General features: G+C 46.0%; 1 protein-coding gene across 1 annotated transcript; it reads left to right on the forward strand.

The window, feature by feature from the left end:
- Positions 1 to 701: 701 nt before the first annotated feature.
- LOC111974162 (ankyrin-1-like) lies at positions 702 to 20,587 on the forward strand. The gene is given in 25 exon segments (XM_070447050.1): positions 702 to 757; positions 3,614 to 3,715; positions 7,270 to 7,368; positions 8,211 to 8,309; positions 10,491 to 10,589; positions 11,226 to 11,411; positions 11,545 to 11,643; positions 11,745 to 11,843; positions 11,964 to 12,062; positions 12,171 to 12,368; positions 16,374 to 16,472; positions 16,589 to 16,687; positions 16,818 to 16,916; positions 17,090 to 17,287; positions 17,400 to 17,426; positions 17,429 to 17,500; positions 17,616 to 17,660; positions 17,662 to 17,715; positions 17,947 to 18,144; positions 18,256 to 18,354; positions 19,038 to 19,136; positions 19,286 to 19,384; positions 19,510 to 19,602; positions 19,813 to 19,885; positions 20,169 to 20,587. Coding segments are annotated over 25 exon segments (2,562 nt in total). The 5' UTR covers positions 702 to 730; the 3' UTR covers positions 20,270 to 20,587.
- The last annotated feature ends 1,684 nt before the right edge of the window (positions 20,588 to 22,271 follow it).

Here is a 22,271-nt window from a genome sequence, read left to right on the forward strand (position 1 = left end):
CCACTACAGTCCATACTATCTTACTCATGTACAGTAGAGAGGCCAGATACACACCAACATAAACACACTGTACTGAACAGTAAAAATGTGAATAACTTGTGTAATTGACTTTCAACCAAGTTATTGACCTTGACATGGAGGGCTACTGTTAGTGTAGGGATAGGTCATGTCAGACTTCTGTACTTTCCCTGTGCTGAAATGACCCTCTGACATCTGAACTTTGCCTGACCTTGGCCAAGTTGACCGATGTCCACCTTGTAGGAACGCATTCCAGAAGGTAAAGTGTGTGTGTGTGTGTTGAAAAGATGTTCAACTGTGTTGAAAAGATGTTCTCTGAGTCACCATGGCAGTGAACACACAAACACTCACAATCAAACAAATTACACTCTGACCAGCTATGCACAGTGTTTGGTGGAATGTCTAGCACCCTGTGCATCGTATGTGGACAGAATATATTTGAGGCTAAGTAGGTTTCTACATGTCTGTGCACACGCACACACTCACAAACACACACTATATGAGTATCTATTTCTGTGAGGAGGGTACCCCGCTACGGTAATCTTAACCCTGGTAACAGGTGGGTTTGTGGGTACGACAGGAAGAGTGATTGGGGTGTATTAGGGGGGTCAGTTTGTTGTACTGGAGGGAGGGGATTTGGGGGCTATCGCCTTTCTCACAGTGGGAGAGACAGAGTAGGCCATTAGAGGAAAGGCCAGAGAGGAAAGAGGCCATGGCTGACCAGGACAACTCTGTCACTGTAAGTAACTGACTGGGGAACTGAAAGAGCGGCACACAACACTGGTTGCTTATACAGCCATATAGTGTTTCTGTTTATCTTCCATAGATAACTAGCTTGCTAAAAGACGATTTATGCAGTCCGGAGGCTCCATACAGAGGGTGTGACGCAATTGAGGAGCCTCCGGAGGCTTGCTGATGGCAAATCAACCTCCGTACCACATCTTCCCTTGACAAATTACTTCACAATAGCTCTGTTCTGTTCTGAGTAGCGCAAGAAGTAGGAATGCACTGACTGCTGCAGAGGCCGCATTGCAGAAAAATGCTGTGTGGCCAATACAGACTGGATTGACCATAAATCGGCTTTAAGTGCTAACAAGTGCTAAGTGCTGTTTGGTGTTCACTCCAAGATGACTGTCTCAGCCTCAACTTTCCACATGGGACAGCAGTTGATCAAAGCTGTCTTTAGTGTGTATAAAAGGACAGTGCATGCGTAAGTCTTTAAACGTTTTGAATATGTATATGTGCATGTCTGTGTGAGTGTGCATTGTTCAAGGTCTTGTACATGAGAAAGTAAAGGTCTCACATAAAGTTTCCAGAGTGACAGTGTGAGGGTGTTGACAGACAGATGGAGATGGTTAAGGATTGAGGAGAAAAGTGATGGAACACAAGGATGATCAAGTGGAGGGAATACGTTTCAGGAACAGGTAGGCCTATAAGTGAGAGTCACTTAGTTCTCTTAGACTAAYTACATTTCCCAGAAAGCACTGTGGCTTTTCCTTTAACTGGGAAGGAGCGGTGTTAAACAAGATTACATGAACTCTTAAGTAGAAAGTTGGAAACATTGTGACTTTTTTCCTTGACGAATCTCTAGTCTAGTGGCTGAGAGAGAAGTGGTTGTCTGTGCTCAGGCTGTGGAGTTAGCTATCACACTCAAAGGCCTACCGGTCTGTCGCAGGGAAATGCTCTGAAAGATTTACTGCTGCATACAGCTCTCTCACTTTCTCAGTGATCCCCTCTCTTTCCCTCCCTCTCCGTCTCTTTTTTATGCAGTCTTTTCTTTGCACAGAGCTGCACCACTTGCACTGGTGCTCTGTTGAGGGGTGAGGGTTTGCATCATTAGTTGCCATGCCCACGGCTTGGGCATGTGGGTCCTCATTCTCTCTGTTACCACTGTCTCAAAGGAGGGTCAGTTCCAGTCACTACTGAATGGGGGCCAATGTCACTGTGGCAGTGTGTGTTGTGTAACTTGTGTTGAACACATTTTTGAGTCACTGTGTGTGGTCGCACTTGCTTGGGTGGGTATGTATTTTCATTTCTAAGCCTAACCAATGTGTGCAGTGTGTATGTTTTTGTGTGTGTTTGTAATTCTGTAGGTGGCTGGGACTTGGGATATACAAAAAGTGTAATGATGTTTGCTCCCGATCTTATTCACATTGATTAATCCCTGGCCATGCTTTGGTCAGAAACCAGAGAGAAAAATAGGGATGAGCGAAGGAGAATGAGAGCTGGACAGCTAGACAGACAGAGTGATACCACATGTAAAGACCTAGACATTGAGCAAATGAGTCCTGAGGAGTGTGGGAATAATTGATAGCGATATATATTGTAGAAAGACTAATGGTGGGGGAAGGAGGGTTTGCCGCAGTAGACCCTCTCTCCCTCATCCAACTCTTCCCCCATCTCCCACTCTCCCTCGCTCTCTCCTCATCTCCCTCTCTCGTTCTCTCTCCTCATCTCCCTCTCTCTCTTCCCCTCTCCCCATGTCCCTCTCTCTATCTCCACCCCCTTTTCTCTCCTCATCTCTCTCTCTCCCCATCTCTCTCTCCCTGTCTCTCTGCCGCTCCCTCTCTCTCTCTCTCTTCCCCCATGTCTCTCTCCCCATGTCCCTCTCTCTGTCTCTTCCTCTCTCTCTCATGCCGCATGAGTGATCCTGTTTCAGCACCCCTGTCTGAGAGAGGCATGACGCCCCCAGACACAAACAAAACAGAGACTAAAACAGGGCCACACCATGTGTTAGACCATGAGCCAGAGCATTCACTAAACACACACCCTACCACCCCAGAACACCAGCCAGACTGCCAGCCAGAGCACTGGGCAAGCAGACACACACCCTACCACCCCAGAACACCAGCCAGACTGCCAGCCAGAGCACTGGGCAGAGCAGACACACACCCTACCACCACCCCAGAACACCGGCCAGACTGCCAGCCAGACCACTGGGCAAGCAGACACACACCCTACCACCCCAGAACACCAGCCAGACTGCCAGCCAGACCACTGGGCAGAGCAGACACACACCCTACCACCCCAGAACACCAGCCAGACTGCCAGCCAGAGCACTGGGCAGAGCAGACACACACCAGAACACCAGCATGTCCCCTGGTCTTATCACCTACTGTATGTGCAGAGGTAAAGCAAGTCTCAGATGTGAGAGGCTCCAAATGAGGCTAAGGTTTGCATCCTAAATGGCACCCCATTCCCTACTTTTGACCATTAACCTATGTATGGAATACTGTAGGGTGCCATTTGGGACGCAGCTGGTTCATGGGGACGGGGATGGACTCTGTCTGTCTTTATGTGGATGCAAATCACCTGCACCCCCTCCTTTAGGGTCCCCAGCCTGCCAGGCCTGCTTCTGATTGGCCAATGGGAGGGGGCTGGCCCAACTGTCCTATCCTGTTCAATAACAGTGTGGAGGGAGATGAAGGAAACACCAATGGAAAGCATTTATAGTCTTGTACTGTCTGTGTGTCTTTTGACTTTGTATGGTTTTGATTTGAATGAATGTTTCTGACAATAATATAAATATCTCTCCTCCTCCCACTCTATGTGCCTCTCTTCACCCCCCTCTATCTCTCCCCTTTCTCTCCCTCAGGCTGATGCTGTCACTAGTTTTCTGCGGGCGGCTCGTTCTGGTAACATGGACAAGGCCCTCGACCATATAAAGAACGGCATAGACATCAACACAGCCAATCAGGTGAGAGAGCTGCAAGGCCCGGTAGCCAATCAAAATGCTTGTGGAGAGTTCATTAATACATGTCTCCAAACTCTGAGATTCATTTTGGATTCACCAGGATCAATCAAAGCCTTCCTGTTTGTAAAAGTCTCAATCAGCTAATGGAACTGATTTATTACACTCTTTCATTTCATTTGTCCATTTACGTTGGCTGTGGAACTAGTATTTCACAATGTTGGGTCATCATACTGCAGCGCTAGAATAATGCATGAATAAAAGTATGAAAACAAGTTAACTACTGTATAGGCACATTAAATCAAATAAAGATGAGTCATCTTTCAGACCATGTCAAAACGACAACGCGTGCACACACACACACAGGAAGAGTCTTATCAGCAAGGTTCAGAACGGGGTGGATAGACGGAAAGAGAAAATATGGAAGAGCGGGAAATGGCAAGAGAGAGAGGAAAGAATATTTCAGAGTCACTGGCTAACATTCATGTTTTTTTTATCATCCAATGCAGTGCAACTCTAAATCTAGTCAGTCTACTGTATCTTAGTCTATGCCGCTCTGACATTGCTCGTCCATATATTTAGATATTCTTAATTCCATTCCTTTACTTAGAATTGTGTGTATTGGGTATATGTTGTGGAATTGTTAAATATTACTTGTTAGATAGTACTGCACTGTCGGAGCTAGAAAGACAAGCATTTCGCTACACCCGCAATAACATGTGTATGAACATGTGTATGTGACCAATAAAATTTGATTTGATTTTTGATTTGACTTGTAGGTTATCCCACAAACACATGTTACAGAAGCAATCTAAGAAACTATTATGTTGATAAAATGCTGAGTGTTACAGTGAGATGGATGTAATGCACTGGTGTACTGCACGCCACCAGTTTAAAGCTAAGACATTGACAACAAATATTGACATAGTAAAATAAATGAAAGCGTATAAAAAATAATTAGAATAATATTTCATGCTGAAACCCTGATATTAAACACCAATGGTATTCAGTATTTGATGGTTTATATTTACTATAGGACAATGCTTTGTCATTCCATTTTCTATTTTAAAATAATCTTATTTAATTATTTCATATATTTTAGATGTGATAAGGCCAGAGAGAGGCCCAGAGATAATTACAGATGTCTGTGATAATCTGAAGTAAACCCAAAAGGGCCCCTAGATATCTTGTGATAGATTACAGAAAATCCTCGAAAGATACCATAATTCTGATAGTTTACTGGTACATTTTGAAAGTTTACAGTAATTTACCCGCCCTAGACATGAACCTTCTTATAATGGGATAAAGGTCCGCCATTTTGCTGTGATAAGAAGTTGTGTAAAATAATACATTATAAGAATTTATCTGCAATGTATGTTTGTTAGCTAGCTAGCCAGTCAGTTTTAGACAAACTATACCATAAATGTTTCAAATGAATAGCGGTACACCACTGATGTAATGATCCTCCTCTCTGTTGGACTGAGGTGAATGACTGCATCCCGAATGGCACCATATGAAGCAGCAGGTAGCCTAGTGGTTAAGAGCATTGGGCCAGTAAGAGAAAGGTTTGAGTCCCTGAGCCAACTAGGTGGAAAATCTGCCGATGTGCCCTTGAGCAAGGCGCTTAACTGTAATTGCGCCTGTAAGTCGCTCTGGATAAGAGTGTCAGGTAAATGTAATAATTCCCTACAAAATGCACTACTTTTGACCAGGGCCTATAGCACTACATAGAGAATAGGGTTCCATTTTGGACTCATCCATCGTCTCTCTCTTGGCTTGAAATGTGTTTGATGTGATATCAGCCAGCAGAATATCTGTCTTGACTCTGGGTCCAACCCAGTGTACAGTGTGTTCTGTTCTGCTCCAATACCTGCTCTGTGGATTGTCCCTGACTGTGTGTACTGTATATCATTATTTGTCTTGAATGTGAATTACTGTGTTAGTTATTTTTGTGTGTAAGATTTAAGTGTGTGCAATATGTGTGTGTGTTTGCATGACATGTCTGTACTGTGTGTGTGTGTGTGTTTTGAGGCCCAGGTAGCCAGTCTCTCTGCAGTAGGTGACAGGTAGGGAAGAGGGGGAAGGTGTTAAATAGGGTAGGGGTTACTCCTCGGGCCCATCTCCTCCCTCCTGCCTGCTTTACCCTGATGGCTGCTCCCATGGTGGCCAGAGACAACGCCGCGAGGGGGATGAGGTTGCCTATAGGCCATACAAACAGGACAGCAGAGTGTGTGTGATTCTCCAGCTCATTAGGCCAGCTTAGCCATGGTTTGCTAAACACTCTACCTCTGTACTATAATGCTCCAATCAAGATTAGCATCAAACACATTCCCAGGTTAAACGCTCATAACGAACATAGGATTCAGTACATGCATACAAGTAGGTGTAAAGAGACCTCAGGCTGCTGAAGAGAGACACCCTGTAGTAACCAGTACATTTTATCTGCAGTCTCAGGTTACCATTGACAGCCATTCTCCTTCAAATCATGTATAATGCAATGTGTGTCATTTCAAACCAAGTCTGTATTAGTGTTTTGGAATTGTGTGTGTTGAGTGTGGTTGTGAAATTGGATGTGATATTGGTTATGTGTTGTGTGTGAGTGTCTCCCAGTGTGTTGTTGTTGTTGCTGTATTTGTTGTTGTGCAGAGTGAGGTGTCAGCCTGATGGAGGTTAGGTGGAGGCTTGGCTGTGGCAGTCATGTCTCTTGTACCCAGTCTGAGTAGATACGTCTGCCATGGGCTAGCTCACCGGCCACCCAGCTGGACTGCCTCTCTCCCTACGCTCCCTGCCTACCTCCCTCCCTGCCTCCCCTTCCTCTTCAACCCTCCTCTCCTCACACCCTCAAGTTATTTCTCTCTTACGCCCTCTACTTATTTTTTCCCCTTTGTCATTCTCTTTATCCCTCATGCTCCATTTCCCATCTCTGCTTCTACCCCCCTCCCTCCCCCTCTCCCCCTCCAGTCTGCAGTAGAGTGATGGTGTGCTGTGGTCTCTCCACTCAGAGGATTAATATCAGTGGTGTGGGAAAGGTCCAACCTCACATGTCCTGTGTCACTGAAGGAAGGCTGTGTGAGGTCAGACCTATCTCACACAGCTCGTATTCTTCCCAGCCCCGAGACCACCGGCCTGCCATCCCCCTCCCATCCTCTTCCTCCTCCTCACCATCATCAGCATCATAATTCCGGCCACCGTTATTGCTAACTGAGCACTGTTAATCTCTAGTAGATACTGTATGTGTAGAGGCTGTTTGTCCTGACCATACGGTACAGTTGGACTCAGTTACATACTTTTGCATTTTATCCATCTAGGAAGAGCTGTATAATAAGCAGAGCAGTGCTTGTCTGGGGATCTGATCCTTTGGTGTGTCTCAGTGTGAGATTGCGTTCAGTGTGTGGGTTCTGACTTGTTGGTGGGATTATGGTGTGTGAGAGCGGAGTGTGTGATGGAGGCCAAAAGGTCTGTGTTTTTTAGTTCTGTGTGTGCTGTGTGTGTAGTGTGTGTGAAGTGTGTGTTAGGGACCCTACAGTGTGAGGTCTGCTCTTCTCTCTCTCCTCCCTCAGAATGGTCTCAACGGGTTGCATCTGGCCTCTAAAGAAGGCCACGTTAAAATGGTGCTGGAGTTACTACATGGAGGCATCGATGTGGAAACCCAGACTAAGGTACTCCCACAACCGCCTGCACATTACCACATTACCACTCATGTACTCCACAAAGCCTATGCCACCACCAAAGTACAATATACTGCATACTCAAATGATTCTACTTACCGTAAAACTTCAATTAAACGCTAAGTCTCAAATAGCCGCTTGTCCCTTAGCGGGCAACGGCATACAGTTCAGCAAATCAAATCAATCAGCTATTTCAAATAAATGCTGGGTCTAAATGAATTGTTTACGAGGTTGCCATGAATTACCATGAATTGTTTTGAAGATTTAATATTTGATTTGTTACAATTCAGTAAAAAATTATGGTAAACATCCGTTTTTATTGCCAGTAAGAAACTGCTAACCAGTGACTGCTAACAGCTGAGAACTGCTAGCTAATGGGCAGGCACAAAAAAAAGTAAATGACTTCGGGAGTATAGACCCCCAGAAATCTGCCAATCGACCTCTGGTGAAAGTAAGAACTGGTGAAAATGCACAGTTAAAGAGGAGAATAATTATTCYGTCAAATAAGTTATTTTTTCCTAAATAAAGGCATACTAAGACAAAAGAAATGTGACACAGTGTGTAAATGATAACCCATTACTGCAGGAAATTAAGAAATTGATTAGATTGCTAGAATTAAAACAATTAACTTCGCAAATGAGCAAAAGCTGTGTGCATTAAGGAAATAGACGCCTAGCCTGTTGTGTTCAGTGATTTAAGCAAATAAACGCCTGGGCTATGAATTGAAGTTTTACGGTATTAAAGCTTACTACTACTTACAAGTACTACACTACTTTAGATGCTTTCACACAAACATTATGTCTCATGTCTTCTCTTGTGCTGTGCCTCCACAGAAAGGCAACACAGCTCTGCACATTGCTGCCCTGGCTGGGCAGGAGCAAGTGGTGGCAGAGCTGGTAAATTACGGGGCCAACATCAATGCCCAGTCCCAGGTGAGACCCCCACCAGTGTCAGAAGAGACCCCGGCCCCACTGGCAGAACCCCCTGCAGAAGAGCCACCAGCCACAACGGATACACATACAGTTAGATACAGTTATAATACAGTTATGCTGCATTATACTGCATGGAACTCAGGGTTTGGGGTCTGAATTTCGGAATGTATTTTGATTCAACCCATTAATTGAAATTTGAATTTGAATTAAAGGAAGTATAATTTAATTCAAAGAAATTGAACTGAGACATGAAACATGAAAGTCTCATTCCTTTGCCACATCTGCCAGTTATTACTAAAAAGAATAAAGATACCATTTCAAYATAAGTTAGATTTTAACTGACATTTTTCATCAGCATTTTGATTTGTGTTTTTGTCATGAAATGTTAGGTAGTTCCCTTCCATTCTGGAGGGTTTGAACTAATGGGACATTTATTTTTTACCCCCAGATATTTAATAACATGTAAGCAAATTATGAATTATTACAGACAACCTACAAAATGATCTTAGAATATTTCCAGACCACTGTAATTATTTAAAACTTAAACTTAAAAATGTATTTTTTCATTATGTTATACATAGTATAGTACTGTACCATACATGATGTCAAAATAAATATTTGTATAGTGAATTGTAGCTATTTGAATTTCATTGAATTTCCTTTAATTGTACTTAATTTATTTCAAATTCAATGCAATTTCTGCTTCCTGTGGGATGAGCCCAATTCAATTAAAATTCAAGTATTGCTGTGAGCAGCATTGAGAGCAGCATTAACAGGGTCCGAGTAATAGAAATAGCACCTCTTGGTCACTCGTCGGGCACTCTGGCAATGAAATGGGCAAAGGCCATACCTTTAAGCATGTTTACCAATTGCACGTTTTCCAAATTGCACGATTCTGCCTCTAATATGTGATGAGGTATGTCTACTACATGCTACCATGCTACTGCCATAGACTACTGTCCCTTCCAACTTCATGTTTACCAAATTCCATTCCCCTAAGTCCTATGGTTCAATAGTTATAGCCTTCAGTTCACAGTAGCGCCTCAGTAAAGGCCATCTTTAACACATTTTCCTTAGCAATTTAGCTAGGGACTAGTTCGGAGATTCTACATATCAAATATTCAGTGAATCTGAGTTGTGGTTCATGTGAAGAAGAAAAGTTAAATCATTTTAGCATTAGCATTACACTAGCACTTTTTTGGTCAAAGTCATATGACCTGTGTCTTCCATGATATTTTAAGATATCAACACTAAACTTCGTACATATCTTCAGGGACATGTTGTCAATCACCTGTACGAGTTGGATTTGATAGTTTGGGCAAATGTTTTGAATGTGTTTTGAATGTGTGCATGGTTTTTAATTAACTGTAGTGCTACWTTACCTAGGGGCCAATGAGTGCATCATAGGTACGCATGATGGGTTCTACCATCCTGCCAAATTCTACAACATTTTACCCATGTGTTGTTGAGATATTGACCAAAAGGAAAAATGCACAAAGAAGAACACTAACAAAAGCAATAGGGTTCCTGCACCTTTGGCRCTAGGATCCCTAATTAAAGAGAGCTATTTTCAATACACTTCAGAATTGACCCCAACCCYGATTGAGTAAAAATAAAAGAAAGTCGCACACTCTACTGTATATATGCTCATGAATTTGTTGTGAGCATTTATAGTGCGCAACTTTCTTTATTTTTACACAGTTTCAGTTTACTATTCCGTTAGTCAGCACCTCTACTAACATTTTTGGGTGTGCATAAGCTCCTGCATTTGGCCCAACTCCCGATTGAAACATGATGTCAGGCCATCGTACACTCTTAGAAAAAAGGTGCTCACTCTAACCTAAAAGGGTTCCCCATAGGAAAACCCTTTGCAGAACCCTTTTTGGTTCCACGTAGAACCCTTTTGCGTTCCAGTAGAAAATCTTTTGGGTTCTACCTGGAACCAAAAGGGTCCTACGTGGAACCAAAAAGGGTTCTCCTATGGAGACAGCCGAAGAACCCTTTGGAACCCTCTTTTCTAAGAGTGTATTAGCTAAATGCAACTCTGTTAATATCTGTCTGCCTTCTTGTCTTTCTGTGTGCTTGTGCTTCCTCTGTGTGTTTGTGTGTGTGTGTGTGTGTGCTGCTGTGTTGTGCTCCTTCCTGTGTGTATGTGTCCATTGTGTTGTCTGTCTGTAACAGAAGGGCTTCACTCCGCTCTACATGGCCTCACAAGAGAATCATCTAGAAGTTGTGAAGTTCCTTTTGGAGAACGGGGCCAATCAAAGCCTTCCCACTGAGGTAACAGCCAATCAGCAGATTCAGGGTTGCAAAATGCAGGGCCTCCCGAGTGGTGCAGAGGTCTAAGGTACTACATCACAGTGCTTGAGGCGTCACAACAGCCCCGGGTTTGATCCCAGGCTGTGTGACAGCTGGACGTGACCGGAAGACCCATGAGGCGGCGCACAATTGGCTCAGCGTCATCAGGGTTAGGGGAGGGTTTGGCAAGCCAGTACTTCCTTGTTCCATCGTGCTCTAGTGACTCCTTGTGGCTGGCCGGGCGCCTGCAAGCTGAAGTATACCATGTTTTGGAGGACGAATGGTTCTCGACCTTCACCTCTCCGAGTCCGTAGGGGAGTTGCAGCAATGGGACAAGACTGTAACTACCAATTGGGGAGAAAAAGGGGTAAAACATATTTTTTTTTAACTTTCACCAAATTCCCAGATTTTTCAGGAATCCAGGTTGGAACATTCCCAGAATCAGGAAGGTTTAAGCAGGAAATTATTCATTTTCGAACTTTACAACACACCTCCTGTAGTATTCCCTGTATCGCTTATCAACCCTTTTGACTCTCACTGTCCTTCCCTTCCCCATCTGTCTCTCTGGGTCACTAAACCTTTCTTCGCCTCTTTCTCCGCTTCTCTCTCTTCTGTCAGGATGGCTTTACCCCTCTCGCCGTGGCTCTTCAGCAGGGACATGAGAACGTTGTGGCCCTGCTCATCAATTACGGCACCAAGGGCAAAGTTCGCCTCCCCGCACTGCACATAGCAGCGCGGAACGATGACACGCGCACAGCTGCTGTGCTTCTACAGAACGACCCCAACGCAGACGTCCTGAGCAAGGTAGGTACTCACCGTGTGTTTGTCTTCACTTAGTTTAGTGTGTCCCAGAGCGAGTGGAGGAGACGTTACTTTCAAATTAGAACACATCAAGGCCTTCAGTATAAGAGCTCTGGTCTCCTGTGTGTCCCTACAGACAGGCTTCACACCGCTTCATATCGCTGCACACTACGAGAACCTGAGCGTAGCCCAACTGTTGCTCAACAGAGGAGCCAATGTCAACTTCACCCCTAAGGTAAGTCTGTTTCCCTCTGCACTGACACATTGTATTATTACCAGTCCCGCAACGGGTCTCTTTCTGGTCTTACTGCTTATCTCCTCTGCAATTCTCTCTAGAATGGCATCACACCTTTGCACATCGCATCCAGGAGGGGGAATGTGATCATGGTACGACTCCTGCTGGACCGAGGGGCACAGATTGATGCCAAGACCAAGGTACTGTACTGCATCCCCTTTGTCTCTCTCTAGTCTCTAGTGTCAAGCCCTGTCCTGTTACACAAATGATACTATATTGCCCTAGACCAGTGAATAACTGTCCTCTCTCTCTCTCTCCAGGATGAGTTGACTCCACTGCACTGTGCAGCCAGGAACGGACACGTGAGGATCATTGAGATCCTACTGGACCAAGGGGCTCCCATCCAGGCCAAGACCAAGGTACACATAACGCTAACCCACCAAGGCCTGATTTCTGGACTGTTGTTCTCAAATACTGTATGCACACAACACAATAAGTCATGGATTGTATCTCTCTCTTTCCTATAGAACGGCCTGTCTCCCATCCACATGTCAGCACAGGGGGACCACATGGACTGTGTGAGGCAACTAATGCAATACAATGCTGCAATTGATGACATCACACTGGACCACCTGACCCCCCTGCATGTGGCGGCCCACTGTGGGCACCACCGCATGGCCAAAGTGCTGCTGGACAAGGGAGCCAAACCCAACTCCCGTGCACTGGTCAGTACTACAATCCTACGTACAGATGAAGTCGGAAGTTTACATACACTTAGGTTGCAATCATTAAAACTCGTTTTTCAACCACTCCGCACATTTCTTGTTAACAAACTATAGTTTTGACAAGTCTGTTAGGACATCTACTTTGTGCATGACACAAGTAATTTTTCCAACAATTGTTTACAGACAGATTATTTCACTTATAATTCACTGTATCACAAATCCACTGGGTCAGAAGTTTGCATACACTAAGTTGACTATGCCTTTAAACAGCTTGGAAAATTACAGAAAGTTATGTCATGGCTTTAGAAGCTTTTGTTAGGCTAATTTACATCATTTGAGTCAATTGGAGGTTTACCTGTGGATGATTTTCAAGGCCTACCTTCAAACTCAGTGCCTCTTTGCTTGACATCATGGGAAAATCAAAAGAAATCAGCCAAGACCTCAGAAAAAATATGGTAGACCTCCACAAGTCTGGTTCATCCTTGGGAGCAATTTCCAAATGCCTGAAGGTACTACGTTCATCTGTACAAACAATAGTACGCAAGTATAAAAACCATGGGACCACGCAGTTGTCATAGCGCTCAGGAGATGAACGTTCTTTGGTGCGAAAAGTGCAAATCAATCCCAGAACAACAGCAAAGGACCTTGTGAAGGTGCTGGAGGAAACAGGTACAAAAATATCTATATCCTGTCACGATCGTTTGTAGAGACGGACCAAGGCGCAGCGTGATTAAAGTCCCACATCATTTATTAAAGTGAAACTATCAAACAAAAACAAAAAACAAACAACGAACCGTGACTACAGAGGTGCGCACATAACTCAAAATACAAAATTCAATATCCCACAAAACACAGGTGGGAACAAACACTACCTAAATATGATCCCCAATTAGAGACAACGATTACCAGCTGCCTCTAATTGGTAATCATACAAATCACCAACATAGAAAATTAAACCTAGAACCCCACATAGAAATAATAAACTAGAACACCACCCAGTCACGCCTTGACCTACTCCACCATAGAAAATAAAGGCTCTCTATGGTCAGGACGTGACATACCCCCCCCCCCCCCCCCCAAAGGTGCGGACTCCGGCCGCAAAACCTGAAACCAAAAGGGAGGGTTAGGGGGGTGTCTAGTGTCGGTGGCGGCTCTGGTGCAGGACAAAGAACCCTCTCATCCCGCGGATCCGCCAGCATCGGAGGCGGCTCTGGTGCGGGACGAAGAACCCGCTCATCCCGCGGATCCGCCAGCACGGGGGCGGCTCTGGTGCGAGATGAAGAACCCGCTCAGCTCGAGGATCCACCCTCTTTCGTGGCGGCTCTGGTGCGGGCCAAAGAACCTGCTCATCCTGCGGATCCAGCCATGGACCCAGGCTGAACACTGTGCCTGGACTGGACCTAGATGCCTGGACCTAGACACCGACCCTGGCCTGGACATCGGTGCAGAAGAAGACTCCTGCCATGGAGCGGGACTGGACGCCGTGTCTGGACTGGGCATCGGCGCAGAGGAGGGCTCCTGCCATGGAGCTGGACTGGACGCCGTGTCTGGACTGGGCATCGGCGCAGAGGAGGGCTCCTGCCATGGAGCTGGACTGGACGCCGTGTTTGGACTGGACATCGGCGCAGAGGAAGGCTCCTGCCCTGGAGCTGGAGGTTCTGGACCGTGGACCGTGGCAGGAGGTTCCGGACTGWGGACCATCTCAGGAAGTTCCGGACTGTGGACCATCTCAGGAGGTTCCGGACTGTGGACCATCGTTGGAGGTTCCGGACTGTGAAACGTCGCCGGAAGCTCTGGACTGAGAACTGTCGCTGGAAGCTCTGGACTGGGAACTGTCGCCGAAAGCTCTAGACTGGGAATGGTACCGGACAAATGACATGCTCCTCAGGACGAGTATGGGGAGCTGGCACAGGTGGCATCGGATGGCTAACACGCTCCTCAGGGCGAATGCCGTGCATACTACGCCAAACCAACAGCTCTCTCGCTTCACTCTCCTCCAATTTATCCAACAACTCCTCGAAGGTCTCTAACTCTCCCCTCCGTTAACTCTCCTCCAATTTATCCAATAACTCCTCAATGGTCTCTGACTCACCCCTCAACTTCACCGACCACCCTGTGTGCCCCCCAAAAAATAATTTGAGGCTGCTTCTTGGGCTTGCGTCGTGGCCTCAAACCCCGGCGTCGTCGCTGTCCTTCTTTCACCGCTTGCGTCTGCTTCCATGGAAGGCTTTCGTCTCCTGCCATTATCTCTTCCCAAGTCCAGGATGTCCTTACCTCCTGGACACGCTGCTTGGTCCTGTTGTGGTGGGATATTCTGTCACGATCGTTTGTAGAGACGGACAAAGGCGCAGCGTGATTAAAGTTCCACATAATTTATTAAAGTGAAACTATCAAACAAATACAAGAAACAAACAACGAACCGTGACTACAGAGGTGCACATGCACTAACTCAAAATACAAAATTCAATATCCCACAAAACACAGGTGGGAACAAACACTACTTAAATATGATACCCAATTAGAGACAACGATTACCAGCTGCCTCTATTTGGTAATCATACAAATCACCAACATAGAAAATGAAACCTAGAACCCCACATAGAAATAATAAACTAGAACACCCCCCAGTCACGCCCTGACCTACTCCACCATAGAAAATAAAGGCTCTCTATGGTCAGGACGTGATAAATCCACAGTAAAACGAGTCCTATATCGACATAACCTGAAAGGCCGCTCAGCAAGGAAGAAGCCACTGCTCCAGAACCGCCAAAAAAAAGCCAGACTAAGGTTTGAAACTGCACATGGGGACAAAGATTGTACTTTTCAGAAAAATGTCCTCTGGTCTGATGAAACAAAAATAGAACTGTTTGGCCATAATGACCATTACGTTTGGAGGAAAAAGGGGGAGGCTTGCCCGAAGAACACCATCCCAACCGTGAAGCACGGTGGTGGCAGCATCATGTTGTGGGGGTACTTTGCTGCAGGAGGGACTGGTGCACTTCACATAATAAATGGCATCATGAGGAAGGAAAATTATGTGGATATATTGAAGCAACATCTCAAGACATCAGTCAGGAAGTTAAAGCTTGGTCGCAAATGGGTCTTCCAAATGAAGAATGACCACAAGCATACTTCCAAAGTTGTGGCAAAATGGCTTAAGGACAACAAAGTCAAGGTATTGGAGTGGCCATCACAATGCCTTGACCTGAATCCTATAGAACATTTGTGGGCAGAACTGAAAAAGCTTGTACGAGCAAGGAGGCCTACAAACCTGACTCAGTTACACCAGCTCTGTCAGGAGGAATGGGCCAAAATTCACCCACCTTTATTGTGGGAAGCTTGTGGAAGGCTACCTGAAACGTTTGACCCAAGTTAAACAATTTAAAGACAATGCTACCAAATACTAATTGAGTGTATGTAAACTTCTGACCCACTGGGAATGTGATGAAAGAAATAAAAGCTGAAGTAAATCATTCTCTCTACTATTATTCTGACATTTCACATTCTTAAAATAAAGTGGTGATCTTAACTGACCTAAAATAAGGAATGTTTACTAGGATTAAATGTCAGGAATTGTGAAAAACTGAGTTTAAATGTATTTGGCTAAGGTGTATGTAAACTTTCGACTTCAACTGTAGGTAGGTACAGTTGAAGTCGGAAGTTTACATAAAACTTCTGACCCACTCGAATTGTGATACAGGCAATTATAAGTGAAATAATCTGTCTGTAACCAATTGTTGGAAAAGTTACTTGTGTCATGCACAAAGTAGATGTCCTAACCGACTTGCCAAAACTGTAGTTTGTTAACAAGAAATTTGTGGAGTGGTTAAAAAACGAGTTTTAATGATTCCAACCTAACTGTAAGTAAACTTCCGACTTCAACTGTATATACAGTACTATGTATTCATTACACACACACACACATACACGCATACACACACACACCTTCAGTGTGCAGCTGTGTTGAGGTGGTGTGCCTTAGTGACCCAGCTGTTGTGTCCTCAGAATGGTTTCACTCCACTTCACATCGCCTGCAAGAAGAACCATATGCGCGTGATGGACCTCTTGCTGAAACACTCTGCTTCCCTAGAGGCTGTGACGGAGGTGAGAGAAATTGGGACGAGAGAAAGAGATGGAATGTATGCTAGGGAAAGATAAGAGAGGGATTCTGCCAAGGAGAGAGGGATGATTGTTTCATTTTCTGTTTTTTCTCTCCCCAGTCTGGCCTTACCCCTTTACATGTGGCCTCGTTCATGGGCCACCGCAAAATAGTCACCATCCTGGTACAGAAGGGAGCTTCTCCCAGTGCTTCCAATGTGGTGAGTCCCCTCCCCATCCATCCACCTCATCACTGACTGCACCAGCTCCTCTGGCCCCTTTTCACAATGCTTCTGTGTTATGGACTTACACTATTTACACATTTGTGTTTGTCTGATTGTGTGTGAGCAGAAAGTGGAGACTCCTCTCCACATGGCATGTAGAGCAGGACACTATGAGGTGGCAGAGTTCTTACTGACCAATGCAGCACCAGTAGACGCCAAGGCCAAGGTAATGACTACACGCACACACACACACACACGCACACACGCACACACRCACACACACACACAAACACAATCAGAAAAACATTACATTCGCTTGCTAGTTCCCCACATGACTACCAACACCATATGTCTGTACCTCTCCTCCATCTCTCCTGTCCTCCGCCCCACCCTGTCCAGGATGACCAGACACCACTCCACTGTGCGTGTCGGATGGGCCACAAGGAGCTGGTTAAGCTGCTGCTGGAGCACAAGGCCAACCCCAACTCCACCACCACAGCCGGACACACACCCCTCCACATCGCTGCCCGCGAGGGACACGCTCAGACCACACGCATCTTACTGGACATGGAGGCCCAGCAGACCAAGATGACCAAGGTACAGTATTTTGTCCGATGCTCACACACTCTAATCTCTCTGGATGTTTCTCTATGTGGGCCTGTGGTCTCTCCCCGATATCTCTCTATCTCTATCTGGGATGTCTCTGCAGAAAGGCTTCACTCCTCTCCATGTGGCTATCAACAATATTGGCAAGTGGACGTGGCAGAGCTGCTGCTGGAGAGAGGGGGCAACCCTAACGCTGCTGGCAAGGTGAGGGTTGTAGAACACAGGGAGGAGGGAAGAACAGGGGTGTGTGGAGGGAATGGCCAAAAGGTATTTTGAGATTGAAGGTGCTATTATATGTGTGTGTCTCCTTTACCTTCAGAATGGTCTGACTTCTCTTCATGTGGCTGTCCATCATGACAACACTGGACGTGGTTAACCTGCTGGTCAGCAAGGGAGGCTCCCCACATAGTGCAGCTAGGGTGAGAGACCAGACACACACACACACACACCACACACACACACACACACACACACACACACACACACACACACACACACACACACACACAAACACACACACACACACACACACACACACACACACACACACACACACACACACACACACACACACACACACACACACACACACACACACACACAAATATAATTGTACTATACACTAATACCCGTTTGGTTCTCTGTTTTAGAATGGCTACACCCCTCTCCACATAGCATCGAAGCAGAACCAGGTGGAGGTTGCTAGCAGCCTGCTGCAGTACGGTGCCTCGGCCAACGCCGAGTCCCTCCAGGGGGTCACGCCCCTCCACCTGGCTGCTCAGGAGGGCCGGCCTGACATGGTCGCCCTGCTCATCTCCAAACAGGCCAACGTCAACCTGGGGAACAAGGTGAGGCCTCAGGGACGGATACATGGAAGGAGTTAGTATTATTTGGGTGAGCGCTGTTAGTTCTGCTACAACAAGATGCCTTATCTTTGCACCTGACTCCTCTCCCCTCAGAGTGGACTGACTCCTCTCCACCTGGTGGCACAGGAAGGCCATGTGGGCATCGCTGACATCCTGGCTAAGCAGGGGGCATCAGTGTATGCTGCCACACGGGTAAGACCACACTCCTGTTGACCTCTGGGACAAGGCGAGGGACACAACAGTATCATTGATCAATAGCTCCCAGTGACATATACTGTACATCAGGACTATGTTAACACTTTTAATTGTTAGAGCATCTCAGTAGATGATAGGATATTGCAGTAGATAATTGCATTCTATCATACATGAAATCTGCTCCTTTGTGCCAGGTTGTAGAGAGTTGGTCTGAAGTACACACCCCTACCTCATCATGACATGCACACTGTTACAGTTTGTTATCTGAGGCTAATCTTAAATTCAGGGAATGTTAATGCAAGGTCAGTATGGTAACAGTGCTACATGATTAACGATGGGGGCTCCATGGCAGATAGAGTGTCTGAGACGTGACCTTTCCTCTCCTTGGTATAAATAGCCACTGTCTGCTTCTCCTGGCTCAGGGTTACGATACCAACATCAATAATAATAATAAACAACACCCAACTACCCTCAGAGCATGAGCCTCCGTGGTTCACTAGACAACATTACCCGAAAACTCAGTGTATCAACCGCAGAGCTTGTAGTGTGTATATGTTGAATTTGTAATAATGTGACCTCGTGTTTAGAGAGCTATCCAGTTGTTAGTGTGTGCTGGTTGTATTTGATACTGATGGGGTCGATACTCTGTGTTTCTGTCCCACGTCATGTCTCTGTTTCAGATGGGATACACCCCTCTCCATGTTGCCTGTCACTATGGCAATGTAAAGATGGTGAAGTTCCTCCTGCAGCAGCAGGCCAATGTCAACAGCAAGACTAAGGTGAGCACCTCCCTCTGGACGCCAATGGAACTACACTTACCCCAAATGCATTGTTAACCGTAAAGCGCAGTAGTATGAACTGGCTATGTGATGTGATTATTTTCACTGTGTCTGGTCAGTATGTTAATGATTGTGTCTCTGTTCCTCAGGTCGGTTACACTGCCCTGCACCAGGCAGCCCAACAGGGCCACACAGACATCGTTACCTTACTGCTCAAACATGGATCCCAGCCGAACGAGGTCGCTACTGTACGCACCACTGCCTTTCACTCCCTTTCAGTCCTCCACCTCATCCATCATCCTCCTCCAACACTCCATCATCTGTTCAACAACTCTCTTTCAGTCTATCTCCTCTCTCTCTCTTTCTCTGTTAGAACGGTACGTCAGCCCTGTCTATCGCCAAGCGGTTGGGGTACATCTCTGTAATCGACGTTCTCAAACTGGTTACCGAGGAGACGGTTTCCATGGTGAGGAGTAAAGAAGTACCACTGTTGATCATCTGAGTCTGTTTAGAAGTACTTTTTGGTGTTGTCAAATATCTTCCACTAATGCTTTTTATGTCCCTCTCGATGCAGACATTATATACATTGTTGAGTAGTTTGTAATCCTTCTATGCTGCTCTTTATTCAGTCTTTAACCTGTCTCTCTTCTCTCTCTTCTGCCATTCTCTCCCTCAGACCACCACAGAGAAACACCGGATGAGTTTCCCAGAAACAGTGGATGAGATATTGGACGTATCAGAGGATGAAGGTACACAACACTTACAATACATTACAGACAGAACACAAGAAGACAGATTCAGTCCTGAACACACTTTCTCCTCCTTTTGGCCAGATAGAAGATGTATTGAACTTTCATTTCTTATTAATAGTGAGATTATAGCTATACAAATACCTCGTTTTATTTTATGGCACAATTAGTTGCCAGTCCATTCTATTAAAAAAAAAATCTGAACACTTTGAATAGACTTATTATAAATGATTTGTAACTGTGCACAGCCTCCTAAAATATGCCTCTTTTGATTGTTTTTTAGGAATTACACAGCTAACTATAGGTATGACTGTCTCCTTCTCTCTTCTCTGTGCGGTGCTCATAGGTCATCTTAGAGTGTGTGGCTCCATTTCAAGCTTGTGACGTCTTTCTCTGCCTCTCTTTCTCTCCGCCTCTCTTTCTCTCCGCCTCTCTTTCTCTCCGCCTCTCTTTCTCTCCACCTCTCTTTCTCTCCGCCTCTCTTTCTCTCCGCCTCTCTTTCTTTACGCCTCTCTTCTTTTCCACCTGGTCCTTTTGCGACTTTCTCTGCCTCCTGATGCTCACTGTGGTGCATCCATTTCATGGCTCCATGTCTATAACCTTTCTTTATCCCTCCAGTAACATAGACCTGACTCTCAGTCACTAACACCCAAGATCAGATGTATTCTATCTCTCTCCATGTCACTGGGGTTGGAGGCTGGGGCTGGGGTCTGGAAGGCTGGAGGCTGGAGGCTGGGGCTGGGGGCTGGGGGCTGGAGGCTGGGGGCTGGAGGCTGGGGGCTGGAGGCTGGGGCTGGGGTCTGGAGCTGAGGGTGGCTGTCCTCACCAGCCTCCTGGGTGAAACAGCACAGTCTACTGTACTGTAAGAGAAAAGCCCTGTAGTGGAGGTTGTACACTAACCCATTAAGTGTATCAAACCATTCACTACGATTTTTTAATCAAGGTGAAAATTGAATATCTGGTTAAAAAATGTCGAAAGCTACTGTACTGTATCAACATCCAAGATGTTACTGATCAACATTCCAAGATGTTACTGTACTGTATCAACATCCAAGATGTTACTGTATCAACATCCAAGATGTTACTGTATCAACATTCCAAGATGTTACTGTACTGTATCAACATCCAAGATGTTACTGTATCAACATTCCAAGATGTTACTGTACTGTATCAACATCCAAGATGTTACTGTATCAACATTCCAAGATGTTGAGGGTGTTATCTGGCTGTTGCTGTCTTGTTGTTGTCACGTTCCTGACCTGTTTCTGTTGTTTTGTATGTGTGTGATGGTCAGGGCGTGAGTTTTGGGTGGGCAGTCTATGTTTGCTGTTTCTATGTTGGTTTTGGGTTGCCTGGTATGGCTCTTAATTAGAGCAGGTGTTTTGCTTTTCCTCTAATTGAGAGTCATATTAAGGTAGGTTGTTCTCACTGTTTGTTTGTGGGTGATTGTCGCTGTGTCTGTGTTTGTTGCACCACACGGTACTGGTCTCGTCTCGTTCATTCGGTCGTTCCTGTTCATGTGTTCTTCGTTTCATGTAAGTTCGTAGTAGTTAGTCTGTCTAGTTCGTTTTGTTATTTTGTTTATTTAGTCAAGTGTATTTCGTGTCTGTCTTCGTTCTTACATTAAAGTCATCATGTATTCATCACCCGCTGCGCCTTGGTCTACTCACTCACCGAAAGAGAGCCGTTACAGAATCACCCACCAAACCCAGATCAAGCAGTGGGTTAACGGACAGCCACGACAGCAGCAGTGGGAAAGGAGGATTGGACATGGAAGATGATCCTGGACGGTAAAGGACCCTGGGCAGAGCCAGTGGAGTGTCGCCGCCCCAAAGCGGAGCTGGAGGCAGCGAAAGGGAGAGGCGACGTTATGAGGAGGCAGCACGGAAGCAAGGTGGAAGCCCGCAAGTACTACCCTAAAAATTTCTTGGGGGGGGCTAAAGGGGAGTGTGGCGAAGCCGGGTTGGATACCTGAGCCAACTCCCGGGCTTGCCGTTGGAGTGAGAGGGCGTCGTACTGGTCAGACACCGTGTTATGCGGTAAAGCGCACGGTGTCCCCAGTACGCGTGCTTAGCCCAGTGCGGGCTATTCCACCTTGCCGCACTGGGAGGGCTATGTTGGGCATCGAGCGAGTGCCATGAAGCCGGCCCAACGTATCTGGCCTCCAGTACGTCTCCTCGGGCCGGCGTACATGGCACCAGCCTTACAGTGGTGTCCCCGGTTCGCCTGCATAGCCCAGTGCGGGCTATTCCACCTCGCCGCACTGCGCAGGGCTACGGGGATCATTCAACCTGGTAACGTTGGGGAGGCTCGGTGCTCAAGAGCACGTGTCCTCCTTCCACCGGGTTGTGATCCCCTGCTGATCTCATCATCTCACGCTCTCGTT

This window comes from Salvelinus sp. IW2-2015, linkage group LG15, assembly GCF_002910315.2.
Source record: "Salvelinus sp. IW2-2015 linkage group LG15, ASM291031v2, whole genome shotgun sequence".
Classification (NCBI taxonomy): Eukaryota; Metazoa; Chordata; class Actinopteri; order Salmoniformes; family Salmonidae; genus Salvelinus; species Salvelinus sp. IW2-2015.